The sequence below is a fragment of the Sarcophilus harrisii genome, chromosome 1, assembly GCF_902635505.1.
Source record: "Sarcophilus harrisii chromosome 1, mSarHar1.11, whole genome shotgun sequence".
Classification (NCBI taxonomy): Eukaryota; Metazoa; Chordata; class Mammalia; order Dasyuromorphia; family Dasyuridae; genus Sarcophilus; species Sarcophilus harrisii.
In genome coordinates, this window is record NC_045426.1 from 707,741,490 (window position 1) to 707,757,306 (window position 15,817).

Genomic DNA, 15,817 nt, shown 5'->3' on the forward strand with positions numbered 1-15,817 from the left:
TAAAAAGTTTGAGGACCCCCTTCTCCAGCTTAGACGGTATGTTCTGGGTATGGCTCATATCCACCTTCCAGATTATTAAAGTTCCTAATGTTCTAAGAGCTAAATATGAATGTTTGTCCTTATAAACTAAAAGTCCCAGGACTGCAGTCAGTTCCCAAATCCCTATTATAGATGAATAAATAAAAAAAAGATTTATTGGACACTTACTATATGTATGCCAGGAACTCTCCCAAGTACTTGGATATAAGGACAAAAAACAAAAAGAGTAGTTTGATTGGGAAAAGAGAAAAAAAGACTGGTTTTGTGGAAGAAATGAAGGATAACAGATCAGTGGTCCACTGGGAACTTCAGAATATATATTAAAAATTTCTTTCTCATGATTGTGCATTCTTTGGAAAAATCTGTGGAAAACACGGACTGGCATTGCACAGGATAGATAAACGTGGTTAGTTTGTGACTTTGATCTTTGTAACATTAAATGCATAAAATCATGTAGTATTATCTGTTATATCATTTTTATGTTATTCCGTCCTAATTGGGATCACTGAATATTATCCTAATTGTTTAATTTTTCCTTCCTTTTTTTGTGACTAAAACTGCAATTTAATTGATCTAGTGAATTTTTAGGAAGAAAATACTTTGGCACCTATTCTACGATTTGTAGTCTGAGAAAGTTGCTTCATGTCCTTGAGAGATTGTGAGTCAGAGGCAGAATATGAGCCTGGGCTTTCCCGATTTGAGGAGAACACAACTCTCTAGTCACTATACCATATTACCTCTCTTGTTTTCCCTTGTTTCTGTAACGATTAAAAGTTTTATAGTTGAGTTTGTACAAATCTAGTATATTTTGATATATTAATTACAATTTGTGTATTATTCCATTAATTAGAATTCATTACTATGGCACGTTGATATGTCAAGCACTGTGCTAGGCACTGTAGATATAATTACTATTCTACATATCATTTGGTCCTCCCAAGGATTTTGTGAGACAGATGCTGTTTTACAGAGGAGGAAAGAGACAAATGAATTGGCCAGGGTCTGAGGAGGATGCAGATTTAAGAGTTTCTGCCTCCCATCAGTATTCTGGGTACTGAGAATTCATCATGTTCACAGACAAATGAACATATAAGACAAATATCTGAAAATGGGCAGGCAGTTCTTGAGCTGAGCCTTGAGAGATCCCAACAGGTAAAGGGGAGGTAGCTTGGATTCCTGTCATAGGGGAAAACCTGTGCAAAGTCAGGGGGATAAGAGATGGTATGTATATAGGGAACAACAAACAGGAAACGGGGGTGGGGTGGGGGGAGAGCAAGGGAGGAAGGGGCAGGCTGGAGTCATATTGTCATAGGTTTCAACTGTTAAACAGAGAAGTTCGTGTTATATTCTAAAAATTATTCAGTCACTGAAGTTTCTTGAACATAAGACTGACATGGTCTTACTTATACTTTAGGAATAGAAGTGTGGGATTTGTGGAGAAATTAGGTAGATTTAAGAAGGAATGGATAGAAGAGAGCAAGAAGATATTAACTACTAACAGCCTGTATTTACCAACTTTTCTAGAGTAATCCAAGGTTCATCACAGAAGGACATTCTTGAAGAAAGCATGAGAACAAAACAGTCTTTGCCAAATGATGTTTTACAGTGTACTGCATTCTCCTCTTTTAAAGAGTTTCCCCCATATTTTATTTATTTATTTTTGCTGGGGCAATTGGGATTAAGTGACTTGCCCAGGGTCACACAGCTAGGAAGTGTTAAGTATCTGAGGTCAGATTTGAATTCAGGTCCTCCTGACTTCAGAGCTGGTGCTCTATTCACTGTTCCATCTTTTCCCCAAATTTTAAAGAGTTTTCTTCATGCAATTTTACCAAGCAGTCATTATGGAATAACATTCTCTGAAAAATGAAAGTTGCAGGACATCCAGAAGAAAACAGTGAAATGAATGAGAAGTGGGAGTTTATTATTAATGGAGAGGTAAAGGGGCAAAGGAGAAAATTTTATCAGATGCATTTCCTATTAACAGTATTTATCTCTCAGCAGGCAGTTAAGAGGTATAATGTCCAGGCTAGCTCTCTGGAGGGCCTCAGGATCAGTCAGAGTCAGGATCAATCAAATTCCTTGGTCTTTAGGGGGAGAAGTGAAGGAGGCAGGCTAGCTGTCCCTGGGTTTGCCAAAGATAATTCCTGGACTCTGGAGTCTGGAGCCTTAAGTCTCTCTCCTCCTGGTCCTGGGGCAGAGTGACTCTGAACTCCCTCCCTCCGCTCTCCAATCCTTGCTTACAGTTACCTCACCACCACACACTCAGCAAGCACCAGTGGTGAGGGGAGCCAGCACATCACCATCTCATCTAAATGTATGTATATATATTTACTTTGAATAGGTAATTAGCCTTAAGTGCTCTGCTCTCTGATTCAGTACACCTTTTCAGAGTTTCAGCCCTCTACAAAGAGGCATTTTCTTAATATGAATCTTTGTAAACACAAACAACTATTGATGCAGATTTCATTTCAGATTCTCTGTGCAAAAGGGGGTATCGTGGGTTACCTTCACCCCTGTCTCCTTGTATACCTTTAGAAAAAAGTCTTGTGTCTCTGTTGTCCTTTTGCTGCTGTTACTTTCTTTGCTTGTTTCACCAAGAAAACACAGCATTTCCACCAATTAGCATCACATTGTCCATATTTGGAATCATTGGTTTCAAGCAAATGGAGATATTCTGAAAGCTGTGGATAAGTTCATTTACCTTGGCGGTATACTTTCCAGAGATGTCTGTGTAGATGATGAGGTTGTTGCCAGACATAGTTCAGTGTTTGGGAGGCTTTGAAAGAAAGTGTGGCAGAGAAGAGATATCAGGCTGCCCACTAAACTGAAGGTCTATTTTGCTGACTTCATTGTTGTTTGCCCACAAAACCTCTACCAGCATCATACGGAAATGCAATCACTTCTATTGGAATTGTCTTAGGAAGATTCTGAAGATGACCTGGCAAGATAAGGTCCTGGATGCTGAGTTCCTTTCTCGAACTAAATTGCCAGGCATCCAAATTCTCGAGAGCACAGCTCTAACGGCTGGCCACATACATTTGCCTAAAAGAGTGTTTGACAGAGAACTCCCATGGGGCAGGCATTCTCAAAGTCTCTCTGAAGAACTTTGGAATTGATTGGGAGACATGGGAGACACTGACAAAAAATCATCCAACATCATACCTGCATCAAAGAAGGCACTTTGTCCTGTGAGGGAAGCAGGATTTTATAGTAGCTCAAAAGAAATGTGAGATGTACAAATCTAGAGACATTTCTGTTCCAAATGTTCATAGGAACTATTGGTGCCCAGTTTGTAGCAGAGCCTTCCAAGCTCATATTGGTCTGATCAGCCATGGTCAGCCACACAGTACTTTGACTCCAACATAATGATGTCATTTTCGTCGTCTTTAAGAATGAAGGTCAACCAGCCAATCAATCATATTTCTGTTTGGAGTATTTGAGAATCAAATAATCTCTTCAAGTCTCGTTTTCTTTCTAAAAATGTTTGATATGCTTCTTTGTTTTTCATCCTTCATCTTTCTTCATTTATAGTTAAATAGTCAATCCAATCTATTGTTAGTTCCATTGCGCTTTGGGACATATTACTCCATTTCCTCCTATGTTTTCTAGTGTGTATAGAATAATTTCCTGTTATGTACATGCCCTTTCCTTTGTATTTGAAAGTCTTTTTTTTTTGATGCCATGTAGAACTTGTTTGTGAATAAAATTGCTAAATATAACTACCATGTGTCTTGGAGTTTGCAGCATTTGATTTTTTTTTTTTCCAGAGAGATTTGTGTATCTTTCATTTGGTAATTTTTTGTTTGTTTGTTTAGAAGTTCCAACCAGTTCTCTTGTATTATTTCCTTCTTTATGATGCTGTTAAATTTTTTTGTTCTGTCATATTCTTAGGTTTTCTCCACACATCCTGTCTTCATTGTTTTGCTTGCATAATGAACAAGTGTTCTTTTAATATTCTTGTTTTTAGTGTCTCTTCTAAATTTTCCTTCATTTCAACAATCTGTTGTTCTCATTTGTTTCTTTGGCAACATTTTCCATTGCAGATTCCAGTTTTTCTGTTCTACTGATTACTTTTGTTATACGGGCCATAAATTCTTATCTCAAAATTCTAAATTCACTTTTAAATCACTCAGGAACAGAGTATTGTGGTCCCATAGTGAGATTTCTCAATAAGGAAATTCCTTTTGTGGATGTGATACAGCTTATAGTCTGCAAGAATTATTTGGGCACTGAGAAACTCAAAGAGTCACATACCCAGAGACAGATCATGAATGGAAGTCTTCCTGAGTCCAAGGTCAAAGCTAGCTTTGAATCTATTGTGCCATGTTGCTTCTAAGTTGAAATTTAATAGGATTAAAAGTAAAACCTAAAACTTGGGTTAAAAAACTGAATTTTAAGTACAAGATGGTAGAAGTATGGCTCAACATGCAGATGAAGAGAAAAAGCATTTATAAAGTGCCTACTCTATGTCAGTCACGTGTACTTAGTAAGAAACAGCTTTACAACAATCCTGAGATATTGGTGCTGTTATTTTTTCCCTTTTACTGTTGCAGAAGCTGAGGCAGATTAAGATTAAATGACCAGCTCAGAATTATACAGCCAATCTGAATTCATTTCTTCCTGACATCAGGCCTAGCACTCTTTCTACTTTGCCAATAATTTCACTATCCACTAGCATCATCAAATATTACTTTGTCTAAAAAAGATCTAGGATAGCGTGGGATGTCTGACTTTTCATGACCCCTTTTGGGTTTTCTTGGCAAAGATATTGAAATGACTTGCCATTTTCTTCTCCAGTTCGTTTTTTCCAGATGGATTAAATTGATGCAAAGAGGGTTAAGTGATTTGCCTAAAATCACAGCTAGTAAATGCCTAAGGCCATATTTGAACTCAGGACAAAGAGTGGTTTTGAGATGGGATAGGGTAGGTCAGGGGAGTGATAAGGTTCAGTGGATAGAGTACAGGACCTGGAGTCCGGAAGACTTCTTTAGACTCCTTTCCCCTCCAATATCAGGGAAATTCTTAGACCAGTAAGGCATGTACTCTACTTTCAAAGGGTTTACAATAAACCAAGGAAGAATGAACCACATTTAGTTTTTATTTAGACAAGAATATTTCAGAATGAGAAACATTCCAGAATGCTGAGTTCATTAGCCACTAGGGCCATCTGGGAAGGCTTGTTGAAGGAGGCAGAGCTTGAACAGGGCCTTGAAGGATGTAGAAACTTTCAGCAAGTGAAGATGGTAGTCTGGGAGAGGTAATAAAAAATGAAATAGGAACACAGAGGAGGAATTTGGGTGATTGTGTTTAGGGAATGGCCATTGGGCTATTCTGGCTGGAGCATAGAGTATATGAGAGAAGATTTGGACCACATGATGGAAGAACTTGAATACCAGGCTGATTCTGACAAGCAAGTTGAAGGCACTAGATAAATTACATCTTAGGATAGTAAAAAAAATTGGTAGATATTATTGCTGAGTAAAAGTCAGTGAATTTTGAAAAAGTCCTGAAGAAATATTAGAGTCTTAAGGCTCTACCAGGCCAGTGAGTCTGACTTTGATTTTTTTTCAAATTCTGGAAAGAATTGTCTACAATTCTCAATTGTCTACAAGGAGGGTTAGTGAAGATTAAGAAAAAGAAGCTCTCTGTCAAGAACAGATGTCATAGTAACCTAAATCTTTTTTTGATTGGGGATGTAGTTTACCCAAATCCTTATAAGATTTTTGACAAAAATTTTTTGTAGTGTGGACAAGATGTACTGATGTGGGCTAGAGAATACTATTAGATTTTTGAGTAGATGGCTGACCTGAATTGTACCTGTGCTATAGCTGTGCTTTATGGATATTAATGTGGTAGATTGGGGATGAAAGAGCCTGGAACTGGGAAAATAAATTAGAGGCCTCTTATCAAAGAGCCAGCTTTGTACTGAGCTAGTAACATTGGGAGTAATAGTAAGGGGGGGGCTGAGAGAAAAAGAGAGAGAGAAAGAGAAGACCTGAGAGAGAGAATTGTGGTGGGGGAGAGAAGGAGAAATGCAGGGAGACAGACAGACAGACGCAGACAAAGACGGGGAAAGAGGAAGAAAGAAGGGAGGAGGAGAAGAGAAACAGAGCAGAGAAAGGATTTTTGTCTCTGGTTAAAAATGGCATAGACTTTGGTAATGGCAGCCCTCATTTATTTTTATATAATTATTCCTTTTCCCCTAGGAGTGTAAATGTGAATTATGGGAGATTTACGCAGTTTCCTTTCTTGTCATCATGCAGAAATCAGGGGGAGATGGCTTACAACTGTCGTGCAACCATCAACTTGTCCACAGCTCATTTTGACCGTGAGGATTCCTGTAATATTTGGCTCTCCTATGGGGGCAGGACCTATCACCTAAAGGCCGGATCAGAAGTGGAGAGGCAGCAGTGGCTGGGTGCTTTGGAACTGGCGAGGGCCAAGGCTGTCCGCATGATGAGCACCCTGTCAGGTAAAGTCCTTTGGCCAGGCTACATGTGGGGCCTTTGCCTCATCAGGATGCATTCTGTAGGAAGCTGAACAGCCAAACAAAGGGGAGGGGGCTTAAATGGGTTCCTCTTCACTGATTAGTGGGCATTTGATTCAGGGAGCCAGGATCATTCCTGTCCAGTGTGTGCTTGCCTTTGTGTGTGTTTTGCATTTTATATTTGCCTGCTGTTTTTCCAGATTCCAAAGATTATACAGCAGTGAGACTTTCTTTCTCTTTCTCTCTCTTTTTTTAAAGGAAATCGGGAATTGCAGTCAGTGCTCACAGGAGGTACTTGCATGGGGCTCTCATGAACAGCAGTGGAGTTATTTATACTGGGGGGGTTTCTGTGCATGCTTTTCTGTCAGAGGATTTGGGTTGGTTATCCTGGATAAATCAGGGTATTTCATCAGGATTCTTCAAATCGGATTTAAGAAGTAGATTTAGAGCATGGCAGCTAAAACCTCATAATAAAGCAAAAGGAAGAATTGTGAGGAATTAAAGGATATTGGCCCTGATTTGGGGACAGATAAAAATTTAGTTGAGGCAGGCCAATAATGCGGTGAAATGCAGGGACTAATATTTCCATATTAGGCCCTTGAATTAGCTGGTCAGTGTATGGTGCAGACATTTTTTGTCTTCTTTACATTTGTGCACAGAAGACACCAAAAGTTATCTAGTCTTTTCTTTGAAAGATCTGAACGTGCTTGCTGGCTGTCCTTCTGGCCAATCCTTAGACATCTTCCAAGACTGAATTTGGTTAATCTCAGTGATAAATTCACTCATTACTTTCATGCTTTCAAAATGCCACTTTCTTATGGAAGTCCCTTCACCAATGCCAACAGAAGATGCATCCAAGGGAATTGCCTTAGGCACATGAAGTGATACCCAGGGTCATCTATCGATGTCTCAAGTGAGATCTGAAGCCATGACTTCCTGATTGCAGGCCCAGAATTAAACCCATTCTGCCACACTGTGTCTGCTTTCAAAATACTAGGAATTAAAAGAATATTTTCCCATTCTTTCATGTGTACTTCTTTGTTACTGGTCTTCCAAGGTCAGACAACTCTTTCTGATCCTGTGAAATTATGTTGATGTGCCCTAGACTTCATGCATTCGATTATTTAAATCTTAGAACTAGAGAAGATTGTACATTATCTGCTCCACAGCTTTCATTTTACAATAAGTTGTCTGGGATCCAGAAGGAAATTCCCTGGTTTAAAAGTCAGATGGCGAATGCGTGGCAGAAATGGGATGAGCCAACCACCTGGCTCCTATCCTGCACTCACTCTGATAAACAGGATGCTCATAAAAAAGAAGAGAAGTTTGGTTAATCTGGGATGTTGGGATATGGCTTGGCCATGGTTTTCTCCTTTTGAGGTAAAAGCATCTTTGTGACTTGGGTCTTGGAACCTAATAAGGAATTTAGTTTTAGTTCTAGGTGTCTATTCTTTTGTCTCTGAACATCTGCGTGGGATTTCCTGTTTTTTAACATGGTCATCAAAGGTTGAGAGAGCTCTGGGTTCTGAGTAGGAATCAGAGCTTTCAGTTATACTTTCCTTGTAACACCCTGGGAGATGTTACCTTCACTTTACAGATGAGGAAATGCTAGGGTTCATGCCTAAGTGTTTTTGCTTTCTGCCAGTGAGGAGTCCTGGATTTTTTGTTTTGCCTTGTTTTTGGTTAGCTGCATGAACTTGGACAAATCATTCCATGAGCCTCAGATGAAGTGAGGCTAGAGTGTGAGCTGGATGAGCTCAGAGGGCTTTTCCAGGGAAGATGATCCATGGTTTACCTAATAACCCTTAAGGACAGCATAAATGTGATATTCTATTTCATTTTAATGTTCCTTGAAAAGAAGAGGATCTTTTGATGGAATAACTAGATAAGCATTTACTAAGTACTTACAAAAATGGTTCCTGGCCTTAATGAATTTATAGTCTGATAAGGGAGAGACTGTGTGTGTGTGTGTGTGTGTGTATGTATGTATGTGTAAATCTTTCATTATTATTATTATTAAAGCTTTCTATTTTCAAAACATATGCATGGATAATTTTTCAATATTGATCCTTGCAAAACTTTGTGTTCCAAAATTCCCCCCTTCCCCTATCCCCTCCCCTATATGACAACTAATCCAATATATGTTAAATATGGTAAAAAATATATGTTAAATCCAATATATGTATACATAATTAGACAATTATTGTGCTACACAAGAAAAATCAGATAAAAAGGGGGAAAAATGAGAAAGAAAAGCAAAATACAAGCAAACAACAACAAAAAGAGTGAAAATGCTATGTTGTGATTCACATTCAGTGCCCACAGTCCTCTCTCTGGGCACAGATGGCTCTCTTCATCACAAGCTCATTGGAACTGGTCTCAGTTATCTCATTTTTTAAAATTTTATTTATTATAATAACTTTTCATTGACAGAATCCATGCCAGGGTGGCAAGTAATCCTATATATGTTAAATATGTCGCAGTATATCCTAGATACAATATATGTATGTGCAGAACCAAACAGTTCTCTTATTGCTCAGGGAGAATTGGATTCAGAAGGTAAAAATAACCCGGGAAGAAAAACAAAGATGCAAACCATTTACATTCATTAATGTAATTAATGTGTTCTTTCTGTGGATGTAGCTGCTTCTGTCCATCATTGATCAATTGAAACTGAGTTAGGTCTCTTTGTCAAAGAAATCCACTTCCATCAGAATATATCTTCATACAGTATCGCTGTTGAATTATATAATGATCTTCTGATTCTGCTCACTTCACTTAGCATCAGTTCATGTAAGTCTCTCCAAGCCTCTCTGTATTCATCCTGCTGCTCATTTCTTACAGAACAATAATATTCCATAACATTCATAAACCACAATTTACCCAACCATTCTCCCAATTGATGGGCATCCATTCATTTTCTGTTGGAATCTTTACAAAGTGTTAAGTCATTAGAGTTGATAGAGACAATAATTATCTAATTTGGCATGGTTCAATATGATTGATTTGATCTTAGAAGGAGATATTTTGGGCCAGAACTTGAAACAAGGTACTAAGTACAACTGATAGAAACGATGCTTGTGTTCACACCTTTAGAGAGCTCATAAGTAAGTACTCAATGGAGTTCACACGTTTGGGAGAGTTCAGGGTTTAGAAAGAGATATCTGAACCCACGACCCTGAGATTAAGAGTCTCATGCTCTACCGACTGAGCTAGCTGGGCGTGGTGGCACACGCCTGTGATCCCTGCTACTGGGAGGCTGAGACTGGGTTTCCCCATATCGCCCCGGCTGGGGTACAGCGGCTACTCACAGGCGCGATCCCACTACTGATCGGCATGGGAGCTTTGACCTGCTCCGTTTCCGCCAGTTCGCCCCTCCTTAGGCAACCTGGTGGCCCCCCCGCTCCCGGGGGCTCACCATATTGATGCCGAACTTAGTGCGGACACCCGATCGGCATAGCCCCACTGCAGCCCAGAACCCCCGGGCTCAAGGGATCTGCCAGGATCTGGAACTTTTATCACCTGGCTGTGTTTTGGAAAAAGAACACCAACAATTTTCCAGTTTCTGGCCACTACAAACAGGGCTGCCACAAACATTTTGGCACATACAGGTCCCTTTCCCTTCTTTAGTATCTCTTTGGGGTATAAGCCCAGTAGTAGCTCTGTTATCTCATTTTTGAATAGAGATCCATCCATCAGAATTGATCTTTGTATAATCTCTTCTTGTTCAGAGTTGTCTTAATTTACATTTCTCTGATCAATTATTTAGGGTACCTTTTCATATGGCTAGAAATGGTTTCAATTTCTTCATCTGAAAATTATCTGTTCATATCCTTTGATCCTTTATCAATTGAACAATAGCTTGAAATCTTATAAATTTGAGTCAGTTCTCTATATATTTTAGAAATGAGGCTTTTATCAGAACCCTTGATTCTAAAAAATTTTTTCCCAGTTTATTGTTTCTCTTCTAATATTGTCTGCATTTGTTTTGTTTGTACAAAAACTTTTTAGCCTAATATAATTAAAATTATCTATTTTGTGTTCAATTATGTACTCTAGTTCTTCTTAGGCCACAAATTCCTTTCTTCTCCACAGATCTGAAAGGTAAACTATCTTATGTTATTCTAATTTGCTTATAATATCACTTTTTATGTTTAAATAATGAACCTGTTTTGACCTCATCTTGGTATATGGTATTAGGTATGGGTCAATGCCAAGTTTCTGCCATACTAATTTTTAGGATTCTTAACAAGGTGCTAAGTCAGTGGAATTGATAGTGGTTGTTCAGCAGGGTGCTTAACAGTTTTCTAAATGTACTTAGTCCTTATTAAGAGTTCTACAAGATTCATACCTTTAAGAGAACACATACAAGCTAGGAGCCTCAACCAGGATGCACTTCAGGAGATTCAGAGCCAGGATTCAGTCAAAGAGATTCACAAGTCAGAGACGACAGTCGGGCAGAACGAAGGAAGACAGAGAAGAGGTGGCAGGCTGTCCTGTGGAGAACACTGAAACCAAGATCCGGAAGGCTTCCAGAAAACTAGCTGAGCCCCAAGTGAAGGAGATAAGATTTTGAAGGAGACAATAAAGGATTTGGACTTTAATCCTTGGCTGCATTTGGGGTGATTACTTTGAACTGAAATGAAAACTGTTTCCAGAAGCCCCCAAGAAACTGCTCCCAGAGAACATCATATTTAGAGAAGAATATTGTACTAATTTCTAATTTTCCCAGTAGTTTTTGTCAAATAGTGAATTCTTATCCCAGAAACTGAGGTCTTTAGGTTTTTCTGTGAAGACTGAGTTAATACCCTGGATACTTTAGAATCAGCTGGAGTCAGGATTAGCAAAAGTCCTTGGTCTTTATTCTTGGTCGAAATGAGAGGAATGGACACAGGAATCTCCATACCTCTCTTCTTTGTCTCCCGGCCAAAAGTGACTCTGGCTTGTCTTACTCCGCCCTCTATTTCCTAAACCAACAGATCGAGCCAGCACAGAATAGTGGGAAGGGCCATTTTGCAAGCATATGCTTATAGAGTATTGTCCAATCAGTAGTTAGCCTTAAGTGCTCGGTTGTCCAATCTCAGTGCCTGAACTTAAGAGTTTCAGCCCTTTACATTTTTCAAACTTTGTCCTGTGAACCTGAAGTAAATCTGGAAGGAAGCCATGGATTCAGAGAGACAGAAGTTGGGAGGGAGAATGTTTTAAGCATGAAGACAGCCAGTGTGAAAATCAGCATATAGGTCAATGTTGCCAAATCGTGGAGCACAGAGATAGGAAAGATGGGAGAGGGCCAGGCTTTAATAAAGTGAGTTTTAAATGCCCAACAGGATTTTCTCTTTGATTGTTGAGCTTATAAAGAATCACTAGACTATGATTGGTGAGCTACATTTTAGGAAAATCACTTAAGAAACTGAGTGAAGCATGAGGCAAGAAGTAGTGGAGGCTTGATTTAGATTAATGGCTATGAGAGTGGAAAGAAGTAGATGAATGCAAGAGATGTCATGAAAGTGGAAATGACAGAATTTGGTAATAGGTTAAATAGATAGGATGAGAGAGAGGGAATTCAAGAATGACTTGGAAATTGCCAACATTGGTGATTAGGAGGATGATGGTGTTCTTGATAGGGATATAGAGATTCAGAAAAAGTGTGACTTTGGAAGAAAAACAATGAGTTGTAACATCCTGAGCATGTTCAGTCTAGGATTCCTGCTGCATGTTGACACTGAGATGTTCAGTAGGCAGCTGGTGATGTGTGACTGCAAGTCAGGAAAGATACTAGGGCTGAATAGAGAGATCTGGAAGTTTTCGTTTCAGTTGGATACATAGGAGGCCTTCTGGCTGCGAGGGTCCTCCTCCCTAAAATTATCTTCCATCAACTCTATTGTGTATACTGCATTGTATGTGTCATATTGCTTTAGTTTTAACTTTAGGATAACAGTCTATTAAAATTCACAGCCTTAGCTTCTCTTTGGGCTTTTGTGCCTTGAACCTTTTGCTCATTATGTTTGATCTTGAGAAGAGCAGGTATCGCCTTTTTTTTGTTGACTCATCATCACCTTCAGATTAAGCTCAAAGCCTTGAATCTTGACCCTTGTTTTTGGGTGTTTTTGGGTTTTTGGGTGAAGAATTTTGCACTTATAGGAAAGGGAAGGGAATAAGCATTTATTAAATGCAAAGCACTGTGCCGAATGCTTTACAGATAGCGAGTTCAAATTATAGATTGATAATCTTGGAGAAAGTGTTCACAAGGTGAAATAGCTCTTGTATAATGTGCTCTTTTTATTGAGTCATGTACTTTCTATACTCCATGCTCATGAAATGATTATTAAGATGTTTTGATCAAAAGTGATTATATATATATATGTATGTATATGTGTGTATATATATATATAAATATACATATATATACATACACACACACACACACACACACACATATATATATATATATATATATATATATATATATAATCTTAGTAGAGAGCCTAGCACAGAGTAGACACTTAATACATGCTTCTTTCTTGTAATGAAAACTGTATTCAGTTCTTTGGGGTGATTGTAATGGATATAAAGTGAAATAGAGCCATAATGAGCTTAAATTTTCTTTTTGAAATATGCCAATTTTTATATTAATTCTTCTTAAAATTAAGGTATTGGTGCCAGTACACCAGTAAGCCATAAGTGTGGAACTAAGTCAAAGGCTTGTCATAATGGAGGTGTAAATACTGAGGGGTTTTTGAGTGGCTTGTTCAGTAGTCATTGAATTGGTAGTTGCTTTTTTCACCCCTGGAACTGTTTGGCACATCCTTTTTGCCTCTCAATATTTTTTTTTCTGTAGTAGTTTATAGATTTTTTTGGGAAGGGGAGTAATCTAAACTCTGTAAGTATAGAAGCATATAATTGGAGGAGTCATCTTTTGGTTCAGTCATTCTGTCATTCATTATATTCACTAAACCTTTGATTTGAATCAATTTTTGCTTTTGTTACATTGAACTTTTTGCAGCCATTTAAATAGCCAGAAATTTTCCATATCCTCCTTGGGGTATTCTCTCTCCATTGTTTCTCAAGTCGTTATACATGTTTTTGATTGATGCTGATGGTGTGAAATGAGATAATATTTGTAAACTGCTTGGTACAGAGCCTGGCACATAGTAGTTACTTAATGAGTGTGCATTTCCTTGTCTCCTTCCATCGAATTACCTTACTTCGTTGGTTGTCCCTGGAAATTGTTCATCTTGCCACATTCCATGGTGATGGCTAAATCCCAGAATTGTTAATCTAGCCCCAGTCTCTTCTCTAGTCACACACTGTTGTTCTCTTGAATTGGATGGTCCCACAAGCCTTTAGAATTCAGCATGTCCAAAACAGAATCTATTACCTTTCCTCTGACACTCCTTTGTCCAGGGCACCTCCTCCATCCTCACCATCACCCAGCTTTGCAGTTCCCCTTAGCTTGTTACCCCTAGCCAGCATTGCCAGGGCCACCCTTCCTGCCATCCCTGCTTCTCTTCTGTACATGCTCTTTCCACTCCCACCCTGGTCCAGGTCCTTACTGCCTTTTACCTGGCCTCCCTGCCTCAGGGCCCTTCCTAGCCTCCTCCAGTGTTCCCTTAGCAGCAGAGGTCTGAGTCTGTCATTTGTTGCTGTTGTTGTTGTTGCTAGTAAACTTTATTGGCTCCCAGTTTTCTCCAGGGTCAAAGATACAGCCCTCCTTGGCATTTAAAACTCTCTGACCTTTGACCTTTTCCATCTTCCCACTTTTCTTCTGCATGACTCTTCTCAGTACACCTTCAGTCCAGCCACATGGGCCTGTTATTGATTACATGGCCCTCCATCCCCCATCCCCATGTCTTTATCCTAGAAGGCTGCCATGCTTAGCATGTTCCCCCCCTCCTTTCCCTCCTCGCTTCTAAGGTTTCCTCTAAGAATCATTTCAGATCCTACCTTCTGTGAAAGGCCTTTCCTAGCCCCCAAATTGCCAGTGCCTTCTCTAAGAGAGAAGGTGAAGCAGTGGCTAGATCACTGACCTTGAGTCAGGGCGACTCAGTTTCCTAAATTCAAATCCTTCCTAGCTATGTCACAGTGGACAAGTTACTTCATCCTGGGTGCTTCAGTCTCCTCTTCTGTAAAATAAGCTGGAGAAGGAAATGGCAATCACTTTAAGGATCTTTGCAAGAAAACCCCAGAAAAGGTCATGGAGAGTTGGACCCTCCTGAAATGACTAGATAGTGACAATCTCCCCTCTCCCTGTGCTGTGTGTGTCCTGTGGACATCTAGATACTGGCACGTTGCCTTCTCTCCGTGTACCTCCTTTCTCTCTGGGCAGACTCACTCCTTCACAGCACCAGTCCCAACATGGTCCCAGCCACAAGGCACTCTGCTGCCAGATGAGGGGTTGGTTATCAGGGCATTAATGCTGTTCTGCCTGCAAACATGGACTCTAAAGCCCTGAGACGGTGGGAGGATCCAGTCATTCAGATTTTGGGGGCATCAGGACCTTGTGGAGCCCCGAGACTTGTAGCACCCTTTAGACTTTGCCAAGGTCATAAGTTCTGCTAGTCCCATCAGTTAATGTGAGCAGCCACTGAGCTCTTTCAAGAGTGCCAGGCTTTTGTGGATGCCCTCACAGGCAGTGAAAAAGCCCACTTTTCACTCTGGGATCAGCTGATTGAAACTAGTTACAGAAGCTCATTTAAGCCCTTCTATTGAGTGTTATTACAGCCTTCCCAGAAGCAGGAAGTAGGTTCCCCATAGGGTTTCCACACGGGGAGACACTAATAGAGACACTGTGCACATAGGGCATATCCCGCCATTGCACAAGCATGAATCTCTCCTTCAAGTCCTCCCCAACAATTTAAAAAACCAAAACCTTCCTAACAAAAATATAGTCTAAAAAATAAATTCTCCCATTGCCTGTGTCCATTTTTCAACATTGACCCTTGCAAAACCTTCTGTTTCCAAATTTTCTTCTCCTTCCCCCCACCCTCTTCCCTAGCTGGAAGGTAGTCCCATACATATTAAATATGTTAAAATATATGTTAAATCCAATATATATGCATATTTATACAGTTATCTTGCTGCATAAGAAAAATTGGATCTAGAAAGAAAAAAAAAACCTGAGAAGGAAAACAAAATGCCAGCAAACATCAACAGAAAGCATCTCACAAGATTTTAATCTCCATGTTAGTTTCATCTGACCAGAAAAAGCTTACTAACATATAGATTAAAAGAAATGTCTAATGAAAATATGAAATCTTCACTCTGCTGCTCCATTCCTCATCCCCAACCCTT

At 39.5% G+C, this 15,817-nt stretch overlaps 1 protein-coding gene across 3 annotated transcripts in view; it reads left to right on the top strand.

The window, feature by feature from the left end:
- OSBP2 (oxysterol binding protein 2) overlaps window positions 1-15,817 on the top strand; it is a 232,742-nt gene that overhangs the window by 43,216 nt on the left and 173,709 nt on the right. For 2 of the 3 annotated variants that reach the window (XM_031948921.1, XM_031948919.1), the window contains exons 2-3: window positions 6,303-6,511; window positions 6,785-6,817. In XM_031948921.1, coding sequence (XP_031804781.1) covers window positions 6,303-6,511; window positions 6,785-6,817 — 242 coding nt within the window. The remainder of the gene's footprint in view (window positions 1-6,302; window positions 6,512-6,784; window positions 6,818-15,817) is intronic. The other variant, XM_031948920.1, reaches the window with a different exon arrangement.